This window comes from Serpula lacrymans (assembly GCF_000218685.1).
Source record: "Serpula lacrymans var. lacrymans S7.9 unplaced genomic scaffold SERLAscaffold_1, whole genome shotgun sequence".
NCBI lineage: Eukaryota > Fungi > Basidiomycota > Agaricomycetes > Boletales > Serpulaceae > Serpula > Serpula lacrymans.
In genome coordinates this window covers 1,988,871-2,002,355 of record NW_006763290.1, presented here as the reverse complement: position 1 = coordinate 2,002,355, position 13,485 = coordinate 1,988,871, and the positions used below count along the sequence as shown (strand labels likewise).

General features: G+C 44.8%; 2 protein-coding genes across 2 annotated transcripts; one reads left to right on the top strand and one right to left on the bottom strand.

The window, feature by feature from the left end:
• Nucleotides 1-2,938: 2,938 nt before the first annotated feature.
• Nucleotides 2,939-3,394, bottom strand: SERLADRAFT_342876 (uncharacterized protein; the record flags this gene model as incomplete). Its single annotated transcript, XM_007312276.1, has 1 exon — nucleotides 2,939-3,394. A coding segment is annotated over one exon (456 nt), but the record flags the coding sequence as incomplete, so codon positions are not given.
• A 1,611-nt stretch (nucleotides 3,395-5,005) lies between these two features.
• SERLADRAFT_432011 (uncharacterized protein) lies at nucleotides 5,006-5,935 on the top strand (the record flags this gene model as incomplete). The annotated part of the gene is made up of 2 exons (XM_007312275.1): nucleotides 5,006-5,269; nucleotides 5,339-5,935. The coding sequence occupies 2 exons, from the start codon at nucleotides 5,006-5,008 to the stop codon at nucleotides 5,933-5,935; spliced, it is 861 nt and encodes a 286-aa protein (XP_007312337.1).
• Nucleotides 5,936-13,485: the final 7,550 nt, after the last annotated feature.

Here is a 13,485-nt window from a genome sequence, read left to right as displayed (position 1 = left end):
ACATCCATCAGCTTCACCATATGCAATACATGCCGCTTCCAGTTTCTTGCATATCTAGATGGTATCAATCCGACTTGGCACCAGCATAGTCTCATCTTCCTCTTCTGAATCAATTTCTATAGCCTCACCATTCTCTGTGTCCACTTGATGATGAGCATTTGCAGCTATTTTTTTGTCATGTCCTTCAAAATCAAACTTATTCTCACCAACTTTCCTATCTTCTACAGGATCTAGGATTTTATCCAAAGAAAGTATCTATTAAGAACAAAGCTTGAAGGAAGTGTCTAGCCACTTGCTGAGAGCAATCAGGGACTGGAACTAGAGTCCAATGTGAGTAACTTAAGAATAGGAAGCATTGGACTCTGCAGTACTGTCCAAAGTTTTGTAAACAAAGGTAAACAAAGCAGCCACAAAGGCGAAATAATAGAAAACACAATCAATAGTGAATGATAGAAGAATAGATAGAGAAAGGAATGAAAAAATATAGGTAGCACAAAGGTGCAGAATCACCAAAACTAACACTCCCCCCTGATGCTGCACCTCCCAAGCATCAGCTCCCCCCTGATCTAATAAGTCCCATCATCTTCCTGAACACTTCCACTTTAGGCTTGGCAAGAGCCTTGGTCAACAAGTCTGCAGGCATTTCAGCAGTGGGAACAAAGGTAGGAGCAATCTGCCCAGAGTCAACAACATCTCTCAACCAATGCCATCGCAGATCAAGGTGTTTCATCCAACCATGGTGCTCAGGGTTCTTGGATACAGAGATGGCAGATTGGTTGTCAATATGAAGGGTGGAAGGAGAGGTGATAGGATATCCCATTTCCTTCAACAAATTTCGCATCCAGCAAATCTCTTTGCCAGCCTCAACAGCAGCAATGTATTCTGCTTCAGTGGTGGACAGAGCAACAATGTTCTGAAGCTTGGAGCTCCAGGAGATAGCACCAGATCCCATCTTGACAATATAGGCACCAGTAGAACGACCAGAGTCCTTGTCACCACCATGATCAGCATCAGAGAAAGTGGTGAAGAGTTCAGTGGAATTAGGATCAGGACCAAGGACAAGGGAATGATCAAGGGTGCCTTGCAAGTAGCGGAACAAGTGCTTGACAGCGCTCCAGTGAGTAAGACCAGGATTAGAGTTATATCTGGCAAGGACTCCAACAATGTAGGCAATGTCAGGACGAGTGGTAGTGGCCAGATACATCAGAGCACCAACAGCAGCAAGGTAGGGAATGTCCTTCATCAAAGCAGCATCACTGGATGTTTTGGGAGACATGTCCTTGGTGAGGCGCAAACCAGGATCCATGGGAGTGGACACAGGCTTGCAGTCCTTCATGCCAAAGCGCTCCAGAATGTCCAGAGTGTACTGATGTTGGGAGAGGGAGATGGTGCGATTACTTAGGTCTCTAGTGATGGAAATGCCAAGTAGGTAAGAAGTAGGGCCAAGATCACGAAGCTTAAAGTGCAGGGAGAGGTCCTTGACAGCTTGGTCAAGTGCAGAAGTAGAAGTGGATGCCAGTGTCATGTCATCAACAAAGACAGGCAGGATAATGCGCACATCAGCTCTGTTAAAGACATAGATGGCAGAGTCTGAATAAGTACACTTAAATCCGAGTTTTTCAAGCACAGTGTGCATCTTCTGGTTCCACATTCTGCCTCCCTGCTTTGTCCCATAGATGGCTTTGTCCAACTGGCAAACAAGATTGCAAGGACCCTGATGGAATCCCTCTGGCTGATGCATGTAGACCTTGACATCCATGACTCCATTCAGGAATACATGGGAAATGTCAATGGAGCGCAAATGGAGGTTGTGGATGGCTACAATGGCAAGGACAACTCTGATGGATGATATGCGGACAGTAGGTGCAAATATTTCGAGGAAATCAAAGCCAGGGCGCTGGTTATAACCTTTGGCCACATATCTGGCCTTGTAGCGCTCAACAGTGCCATCTGAGTTGCGCTTGATCTTGAAGACCCACTTGCCACCAATAGCCTTGACTCCAGGAGGTAGTTCCACTAGTGACCAAGTACCATTGCGCTCATGAGCTTGAAGCTCTTCCATGGCTGCCTCTCTCCATTTATCTGCATCAGGACACTTCATTGCATCTGCAAATGACCTAGGCTCAGCAGGAGGTTGATTCACAGGTGGTTTTGCATCAAGGTCCAAATGAGGCCCATTGTCAGGCAATGGCTGAGGCTGCTGAAGCGCAGCTGGTGGGCCCATATCTCCCCCTGGACCTGGTGCAGGGACATCCTCAATCAGGCCCAATGGCATGGATAGTGAAGGTGGAGTGGGAGGTGGAGGTGGGACATTGTCAGAAGACCTCTTCAAGCCAGGGAAGTAGCACTCATCAAAATCAGCTCTCTCAGAGATAACAGTGCGCTTGGTGGTAGGATTGTAGAATTTCCATCCCTTGTACCCCTCAGGGTAACCAATAAACACACATTTCTCCATATGAGAGCCAAAGACGCCTCTTTTGTCCTTTTGCACATGCACATAGGCAGTGCAGCCCCAAACGCGAAGGTGAGACATGTCAGGCTTGTGTCCATACCACAACTCAAATGGAGTGGCATGGGCCACTGCATCAGTGGGACACCTGTTCCAGACATGCACCAAAGCGGACAGACATTCACCCCAAAAGCTGTTAGGCAATGCAGACTCTGATAACATGGCAGTGATACGCTCAGTCAGAAGTCTGTTTGCTCGCTCTGCCACACCATTCTGCTGAGGACGATTCCTGGTGGTATGCTGTCTGACAATCCCATGGTCATCTGTGAATTGCTCAAATTCCTTGGACATGTACTCTCCCCCTTTGTCATTGCGCAGAGCCTTGATTTTACGCTCCAATTGAGTCTCAGCATAAGCCTTGAATCTCTTGAAAGCATCAAAGACATCTGACTTGGCCTTGAGAGGCACAACAACACGGAATTGACTGTGATCGTCAATGAAGGTGACCCAGTAGCGATAACCAGAGAATGTGGGGGAAGAGACTTGGTGTACATCAGAATGGATGAGGTCCAAAGGATGAGCAGAGCGAGTATCAGATGAGGGGAATGGATTGGCATGCATCTTGCCAGACAAGCACGGTTCACAGACAGGATCAGGAGCAGCCTTGGATTCCAGTGTAAGCCCAGTGACCAGATCTCTCTGTATCAGTCTCTTGACATCAGCATGATGGTGGTGAGCCAATCTGCGATGCCAGAGCATCAAATCAAGTGGTATAGTCGCAGTAAAATGTCCCAATTCAACACAAGCAGCAGTAGATCCATCAAGGAATGCTGCATTGTTGTCATTGATAGTTGCAGTGAACAAAAGAGTGTTGTCACGCATAAAGGACATGGAATGAGATGAAATAGTGACATTGAAACCACTTTGACGAGTTAAATACAAGACTGAGAGGAGATTATTTCGAAGATCTGGTACATGGAGTCCCAGAAGACGATGGTTACGATGGATAAGCAGTAGGACACTTGGATGGTGAGATATGAGGTCTGGAAGATGGCTAGAGCACAGGGCTCATAACCTGATAAAATTGGATATTGACCAGACCAGGGATTGAACCTGGAACCTTCTGGATACATGCCAGCTGCTCTACCAATTGAGCTATATGGCCAAGGTTATACAATGTAGGATCTTAAACATGACATGCAACCATGGACGTCTTACACAGAATAGCTGCTGCATACTGGGCTGGCTTACAAATCAGAGGTATTATCCTATGGAGTATTGGTATGTCAGAGTATATTCTAACAGTATCTTTCCAAAGACATGGTTTCTGTCTCGAAGAAGTTTGACAGGCTTGGTGAGCTGAGTTTCAAGATTTGTTAATTGCAACAGTGAACTTTGTGATTTTGCTGGAATTTTGATTGCAAATTTCTCAACAGCTTGGGTTATCCTGTCATTGTCCCCTTCTGCATCCATCACAGCTTTGAGGGGAGCAGCCCAATCAGCTTCTCAATAACTTTCACCAAGGCACTCCTTTAGGCTGTGTTCAGCTTCCAGTAATAACATCTCTGATGTTGTGAATTGACAGATGATGCAATAGGATCACCCTGTGCCGGGTGCTGGGATGGTGCTTCAAGTGTTACGATAACCCATTTTCGGACCTTTAATTTTCATTCTCCTCTTTAACCTTTTACTATAGTTTTCACACTCCGTGCCATGTGGCACTTTCCCTTTTGTTCAAACTCCACTTTCTCACGCTGCACTACCTTTCTTTCTATTTTAGATACAAGTCTCTCATGCAGTGGAGCTGGTCACACGGGCTGCACCCTCTGACATCATCAGCCACTGCCTTTATCAACTGTATAGTACATATGTACAAACAAACCTGTAATAGTATATATACCCCAATAGATCAAGGAGACTCCTCAGCGAGTCCTCCTGTTGTATCCTCACAACTAACTTGTTGAAGCCTAAAGGGTAACCACTCCCTCTTTGTTATCTTTTGGCTTGTCTGAGTTGTGCGCTGGAGTAACAAACTCTTGGTTGTTACATTAGGACTTGCTCTTTTTACTCTCTCGCACGTTGTGCAAATCCGGACCCCAGGGTTAAGGGGATAGTGTTATTGTTTAGGGATATCCCATATAGCAAAAGGGTGCGCTCTTCGCGACGGCTCTGTAGTGCTCTGGGAGAAAGGACTATCACATTTTTTTTGATACACGGCCCCCAGTGTTAAGAGGAGTACTTTAGCTCAGCAATAGTGTGGAACTATTGTTGATTAGAATCTACATACAAAACTTCTTCTTCAAATACCTCTGACCAGGCTGGGCATTTGCCTCCGCCAGTCTGGAGAAGGGTTGACAGCTAAACAAGCGGACCACCCCCTGACAACCATTTGGACCAGGGTTTAATTAACATAATTTTTACATACATTTTAAAATACTATAGTGTGGGTGGTCGGAGATTGAGATCCAATACTCAACTGGGAAAAGGTAGATCAGCAGATAGCAAGTGGGGAACCCCAGTTACCTTTTTTTACATTACCAAAGAGAACAAGTCGACATGTTGTTGCAAAGCCAACCTGACGTCAACACTCTGTTGCACAACATGCATGCACAGATTTTGGCGTTGACTACACAACTCGCTGAGCTGCAGGTGAACCCCGCCGCAGCAACCCCCTCGGTTGAGAAAAAGTTTCACAAGAAAGTCAAAGTTGTCGCTGACCCTGGCGCCTTTGAAGGAGACAGAGAGCAATTCACCGAGTGGTGGATCAAACTCCAGATTTGGGTCAAGGCAAACTGGGATGCGTTTGCCGACAATTTTGAGGTAGCTACTGCGGTGCTATCTCGGCTAAAAGGACCTGTGGCAGGTTGATACACCCAAGTTAGAATGCAGGAGTGCTACACTGCGGGAGTGTGGCTTGTCTGGGACGATCTCAAAGTCGAGAACAAAAAATATTTCAAACCGCAAGCTGAGCGTGACTGGGCACGTCAGCAAATCCGTTCCTTCAAGCAAGGCAACATGAGGACAGACCATTTCGTAACCTGGTTCCTGGCCCTCTCCATCCAAGGGGGTTTAGGTAATGAGCATGCAGTAGAACTGCTGGAACGCAATGTGAACCCCCACATTACAGAACAGCTTTATCTGCAGGATATGAGGAGTGACAACCTCTCCCAATCAAATCACTCTCACGGGTTGCAACCAGGACGGGGTGCTCCTATAGATATTGGCGTGGTCCAGGGTGGACAAAAACGCAGATTCACCTGCTTCAGCTGTGGACAGGAGGGGCACATGGCCCGAGATTGTACAAACAGAGTGCGGGCCACTCACCAAAAAAATAACCAAGGGCGCCAGGCGCGCCAATTAGAAACCGAAAAACCAGACAATCAGCTTTACACTCTGGCCGGCCGGTCCTATGATGAAATCCGGGCCTTCTTTTATGACCAGCAGGTCAACAAAATGAAGGCTCAGGGAAAAGAGTTCGGAGCTTAGGTCACTTGGGTACCTTCACTCCTCAAAACAATGAAGTAAACCACAATAAGGTGGCCCCTGCTCCGGGGTGTTGTACGAGCAATAATGGGAAGAAGGGGATGGCTCCCCAATTTGTAAATAAATGACTAAATTTGTTATCTGAAGTATGTACTTGTATACAAAGCTGTGACTGTGGATTCATCTTGGACCCACCTGACAATATGGCTGCTTTGAGCACTGATTCAGAGGTTCAAGATGATGAAGGAGTTAATGCTAAAAATACTTACAAAACCACCACTGTACCAGTGTCTCCCCTGGAGGGTGGCCCCGGAGAGACAAACAATAGGGTGCTTAATTATGGTAAAAATAAAATAGAAAAACATGTTTCTTTTGATACTTTTTCTTCTTTGGAGCCACCCTTTCCCAAAATCCCAAGGTGTGTGTTGATGCGCACATATTTATTCCAAAAGAAGATCTGTTTAGACATTGGCGTGGAAAACCTTGCCCGAGGCATAGTACACCCAACTAGTGCACTGCTTGATTCAGGCGCAAACAGCATCTTCATAGATCAGGTCTGGGCGGAGCAAGTTGGACTGCCTCTTGTAGAATTAGATGTATCTATTCCCGTCTATAACGTTGACAGTACACTTAACGCGGGTGGCTGTATCACAAACAAATGTTCTTTTGTTGTCAAGTACCAAGGACACAGAGAACGAGTCACCGCTGAAGCTACCAAAATAGGGAAGATTAATTTAATCTTGGGCTGGACCTCACTATTTAAACACAATCCTGAGATCGACTGGCAGACAGGGGTTGTCACATTGTCATGTTGCCCTCAGGAGTGTATAAACTTGGGTAAACCAAAACATGTCTGTCAAAATGAGTGTATAGAAAAGAGGAATGCTGGTCACGTTTATGAGCTCAGATCTTTAGAAAAGATCAATGATGACAATGACGAGGTGAAACCTGAGGAAGAGATTAAGAGGCTGGTACCTCCCAAGTACCATGACTTCTGGAAAGTCTTTTCCAAACATAAATCAGAGCGCTTTCCAGAAGCTAAGCCCTGGGACCATGCTATAGATTTGAAGGACACATTCAAACCTAGAAAGGGACATATAACTCCCCTCTCTGCTCCAGAAAGAGATGAGGTTTTTGGTTTCATAGACGAATAGCTTAGGATAGGTTACATCAGACCTTCCAAGCGCCCTATGACATCCCCGGTGTTCTTCATTCCTAAAAAGGATGGAAAGAAGCGCATGATTATGGACTATCATTATTTGAATGAGTATATGGTTAAAAACGCATATCCGCTGCCTTTGATCAGTCAGCTAGTAGACAAATTGGCTGGCACCAAGATCTTAACAAAGATGGATCTTAGATGGGGGTACAATAATGTATGCATCAAGGAAGAAGATGCTTGGAAGGCCATGTTCACGTGCCACCGAGGATCCTTTGAGCCCCTTGTCGTGTTCTTTGGGTTGACCAATTCACCAGCAACCTTCCAGAGCATGATGAACGAGATCTTTGCGGATATGGAAAACTGTATCGTCATTTACATCGACGATTTATTAATATTTACGAAGTCAGACAATGAGGCTGAGCAAACCCGAAAAATGTAATTTTAAAGTGAAGGAAGTAGACTTCCTTGGTATGATAATTGGCCAAAATGGAACCAGAATGGATCCTGAGAAAGTTCAAGCTATATCGGATTGGCCAGGACCTACTTGCGTCAAAGGAGTTAGGGCCTTTCTTGGCTTAGGCAATTTCTACCAAAGGTTTGTGGAAAAATTTGCAAAGATAATGAGACTGTTGAACGATCTTACTAAAAAGGACATTGTCTGGAATTGGGGTGCCAAAGGACAAGAAGCTTTTGATAAGCTTAAACAGGCATTTACAACAGTGCCCATATTAGCATTTCCTGAGTTAGACAAAGAGTTCCGGCTAGAAACCGACTCTTCTGATTTTGCTACTGGGGCTGTTCTGTCAATTAAATGCCTTGACAATCTTTGGAGGCCTTATGCCTATTTATCACATAGTTTGTCGCCTACAGAGCGCAACTATCAAATTTACGATAAGGAGATGCTGGCCATCATTCGAGCTTTAGAGCACTGGCGGCACTACTTAGAAGGTGCCAGGCACCAATTTGAAATTTGGACTGATCATAAGAATCTGGAGTATTTTATGACGGCCCAAGGCTTGAACCAAAGACAGGCTTGCTACGCGGTGTACCTGTCTAGGTTTAATTACAAATTAATTCATAAGCCTGGAACTTTGATGGGGAAAGTGGACACTTTGTCCAGAAGAGAGGATCATGCCAACGGCATCGAAGATGACAACAAAGGTGTCACCCTGATAGACCAATCAAGGGTTGCCAATGTTAGAATTGGGCAGGATTCCAATCTTCTGGAAGTCTTCAAGAAAGACATCTCCTCAGAAGAGAAGGCGCACCTTGACGGCAATAAAAACTATTGATGGAAAGATGGGCTCTTCCACTTTAAAGACAAAATATATGTGCCTGAGTCTGCAAGGATCAAGCCAATAGATAGACATCACAACACTCCAGTGGCTGGGCACCCTGGGTGGCAATGAATGATGGAGTTCATCTCCAGAAACTACATGTGGCCTGGCATGGTCAAAGATGTACAGGAGTATGTAAAATCCTGTCTGAGATGTGCCATGGCAAAGAACTCTCATCAACCGCCGGCCGGTAAGCTTATGCCAAATCCAATACCAGCTGGTCCCTGGCAAGATATATCGGTCAACTTCACGACGGATCTGCCTTAGTCAAACGGGTACGATTCAGTAATGGTGGTAGTAGATTGCTTCTCCAAAGAAGTAGTATTTATTCCCACCAATAAAACTATTACCGCCGCTGGCACGGCAGATTTATTCAAAGATTTTATATGGTCTTTCCATGGGTTACCAGAAATGGTTATCTCCGATAGAGGACCGCAATTTGCTAGTGAATTTATGAAAGAATTATGCCGGATGCTGGGCATCAAACCTAAAGTATCAAGGGCTTTCCATCCGCAGACTGATGGACAAACGGAGAGGCTCAATCAGGAATTGAAGCAATACCTCCGGATATTTATTAACAATAGACAGACGAATTGGGCCAAGTGGCTAAAGATAGCCCAGTTCTTATATAATATTAAACAGTTGTTGGCTACAGGAAAGACACCATTTGGGGTTATGAGATCATGGGTGTAGAACCTGGCAAAAGCAAAAACGAGGCTGCTGGGAACATGGTCAAGGATATGAAGTCCGTTTTAGACAAAACACGCAAGGCACCATTCAAAACTGCAGAGCAAATGAAAGACAGGGCAGAGCATAGATGCTCTAAGGCCCCTGACTACAAGGTCAGCGACCTGGTCTGGTTAGACACTGACCACTTAAAGTTAAAAGATTGGCAGTCTAGAAAACTGACCAAAAAGTGGATTGGACCTTACCGGATTAAGGAAGTCAAACCCAACGCAGTGGAGCTGGAACTCCCAAAATGAATGAGGTTAGTACCCACGCTTAATATTAGCCGTGTGAAAACCTATAAAGGGCCGCTGCCGGGACAGCGCGTAGACTGGCCCGGACCGGTTGTAGTCACCCAGGAAGGTGAGGAAGAGTTCAAAGTCAAACAAGTGGTGGATGCATGCTTAAAGCGTGGAAAATTAGAGTTCCTAGTCCTATGGAAGGGCTATGGAGACGAGGACAGAACTAAAAATCCCTCAGCTCCTAGGAATCTTAGAGGCATGGATTCTAAACTTTTCAATTCCCTTTTTCAACCTATGCCCAAAAGTCTAACTGCTACCTCCGGTACTTGGTCGGGCCTGGAAGTCGAGCCTTAGAGGGGGGTAGTGTTACGGTAACACATTTTCGGACCTTTAATTTTCATTCTCCTCTTTAACCTTTTACACAGAATTCCTCCGGAGCAATGGGGGAGGAGAATATACTGGAAATACATTCAAAAATCAACTCCGAGGAGATGGTGTCATCCAAGAAACTACAGCTGCAGATACTCCGGAACAAAATCGCATTGCAGAACGCATGAATCAGACATTGGCTACATTAGCAACCACTATGCTCCATGATTCCAAGCTCCCAAAGTCATTTTGGGTAGATGCCATGCAAACAGCTGCATATATCACAGCACGCAGCCCAGCATCAGGACTCCATGGAAAGACCCCATATGAAATACTGTTTAAAAGGAGAGTTGATCCAACTTTGTTTCGCCCTTTCGGATGCCAAGCATATGCCTTGATTCCGAAAGACAAAAGGCAAGGGAAGTTTTACTCCAAGAGGCGCAAAGCTATAATGATTGGCTACACACATGGAAAGCAAGCCTACAAACTCCTAGACACTGAAAAACAAACTGTGTTTTCCAGTTGGCATGTCATATTCAGTGAATCCGGAAAGGTACAAAAGGACGACACTGCTCCCTGGAACACAGACACTAGCACAAATCAGTGGGAGGGACTCATTCCAGAGAATGCTCACTATCCAGACCAAAATACATTGGAGGAGGATGATCCTGACCCTCGGATCCAAGATCCAAATGAATTGCAAATGGAACCACATCTCCAAGGAGATATTCCACAAGCAATGGAACCATATCAGCATGAAGATGTTCCGAGAGCAGTGGGAGCACCTGATCAGCTAAGACACCCTCCACAACAGTCTCTACAACCAAGACCTGAACACTGGCCATCTTCAGAACGGAAAGCCAAAGTAGAGTTACAGTCAGTGGGAGGACAGCCCCTCAACATACAGCCAGCTGATGTGGAAAAAGTCCGAATACAGCTAGACAGCCTGTCCATTGGATCAGCTTCTGGAAGGCATACAACACCTCCAAGGAGTCATCCAACACCTCTGAGGAGTTATCCAATGCCTCCAAGGAGTGATTCAACACCTTCAGGAGTGAGTGGGGCAACAAATACACAAATGTGTCTACTCCCTGGAGTACCTGCACAAGTTCCTAAAAGAGCAGTCATGCCTGCTGAAGTCCTAGGAGTATGCAGAAGCAGTTGCCAGACCCGTCATGCAGACAAAAACCGAGTTTATCAAAGGACTCTAGATAAGGAACAGTCTCAAAAAGAGCAGCATGACAACTCCATGGAGAAACCTAACACTCCTGAGGTTCATGAAGAAACATCTGATACAGAGGAGACATTCTTTGCTGGAATAGCAAGTACCGGTCTATCTAACACAGACCTTCCAAGGACACTAAAGGAAGCCTTATCACGTCCAGATGGAGAATTATGGAAGTCTGCCTTGGAGGAGGAACTCCTAAGTCTCAATACTAATACAGTATATGACACTGTTCCACTTCCAAAGGGAGTAAAACCCATCACATCAAAACCTGTGTTCCGGATCAAGTTTGATCAAAACGGAAATATTGAGAGATACAAACTCCGGATTGTTGCATGAGGTTTTACTCAAAGGGAGGGGATTGATTACCAGGAGGTTTTTGCTCCGGTTGCAAACTTAGAGTCAATCTGAATTATTCTAGCCCTGGCAGCAAAGTACGATCTAGAACTTGATCAAATGGACATATCCACAGCTTATCTCAATGGAAAACTTGAAGAAGAACTGTACATGCTTCCTCCAGGGGGTGTTCCTATCCAACCTGGATACTGCTGGAGAATGAAGAAATCCATCTACGGGTTAAAACAAGCTGGTTGTACATGGAACAAAACTTTTGATCGCAAGCTCCAGGAGCTCAGTTTCACAAGACTAAATGCAGAAACATGTCTCTATGTATTCCGGGACAACAAACAAATATACTTTGTTGTTGTCTATGTAGATGACCTCCTCCTAGGAGCTTCATCCCAAAATTTCATGGATATCACAAAAGCCAAACTCGAATCCATATTCAAAATGCGGGACCTTGGAAAAGCAAAATACATCCTCGGAATAGAAATCCAATGTGATTGTTCAAACAAAACAATATCTCTATTGCAACACCAACACATTGACACAGTCCTGGAGCGTACTGGAATGAAAAACTGCAAACCAGTATGGACACCAATGGCCCATGGATCAAAACTCCTCACAAACACTCCAGGGGAAGATATTGTGCAATACGAGATGCATATTGAAGGGCATCAAGTGTCATACCTCTCAATTGTAGGCTCCCTCATGTATGCCATGCTCAGAACCCGCCCAGACATTGCCTACATTGTTGGAATACTAAGCAGACATAGCTCAGCTCCAAAGAGCCATCACTGGGAAGCTGCAAAATGTGTCCTCCAATATCTGAAAGCAACCAGGGACATGGAACTACAATATGACGGCACAGATGTCTCCATGGACATGGATTTCTATGGATATTCGGATGCAGATTGGTCTGGAGACCCAGACACGTCTCTATCAACATCAGGCTTTGTTTTTATCACCATCCAAGGAGCAATCTCCTTGACAAGCAACAGACAAAACATGGTAGCTTTATCCTCCACGGAGTCAGACTACATTGGATTGAGCAATGCTGGACAACACCTTGCATGGCTTCAGACATTTTTTGAAGAAATTGGACATGCTCAAAATGGACCTACAACACTGCACTGTGACAATCAAGCAGCTATCATTCTTACACGAGATCCACAGTTCTGTGCTCGCACAAAACACATTCAACGGAAATATCATTTTATCCGAGATGACTTAGTATTAAAGGGAGAGACAGTAATCAGATATATTCCTACAGGAGATATGGTTGCCGACATTCTCACCAAACCCCTCACTCACAAAAAACACTGGAAATTCTCTAAAGCTATGGGACTACGGTTGCACTCAAGTGGGAGTGACAAAACCGGATAAACCCAGTCTCTGCTAAAGCAGCCATTGTTCTCCATGGAGTATAGCCATGGAGTCATCATCGTTCTCCTAGGAGTCATTATACTGTAGCAAGTAGCACCTCTGGATATAAGTAGTAGAGGGTTTAGTATAGGAATACCTCAGTTATTTCTATAGCCTCTTGGGCAGCGGCTGAGTTTCACTTAGTTTTATTAACAACTGGCTTTTTTAGTTTTCACACAATTGTGCCATGCGGTACTTTCCTTTTGTTCAAACTCCACTTTCTTGCGCTGCACTGCCTTCCCTTATTCTTAGATACAAATCTCTCATGCAGTGGAGCTGGTTACACGGGCTGCACCCTTTGACATCATCAGCCACTGCCTTATCAACTGTATAGTACAATATATACAAACCAACCTGTAGTAGTATAAAAACCCCAGCAAGTTCTCCTGTTGTTTACCCACAACTAACTTGGTCTTAACCTAAGGGGTTTATCCACTCCTACTTTCCCTCACTCTTGCTTGTCTGAGTTGTGTCCCAGAGTATACAAACTCTTGGTTGTTACACTAATAGTGCCATTCATATTTCTACCTATTTTCATTCCTTTCCTTATTCCTATACCATTTAATACTGATTGTGTTCTCTATTATTTTGCCTCTGTGGTTCCTTTGTTTACCTTTATTTACAGAACTTTTGACAGTACTGCAGAGTCCAATGCTTCCTATTCTCCAGTTACTCATATTGGACTCAAGGTCCTGTATACCTATCATACTCTCTAATAATCTAGTTAC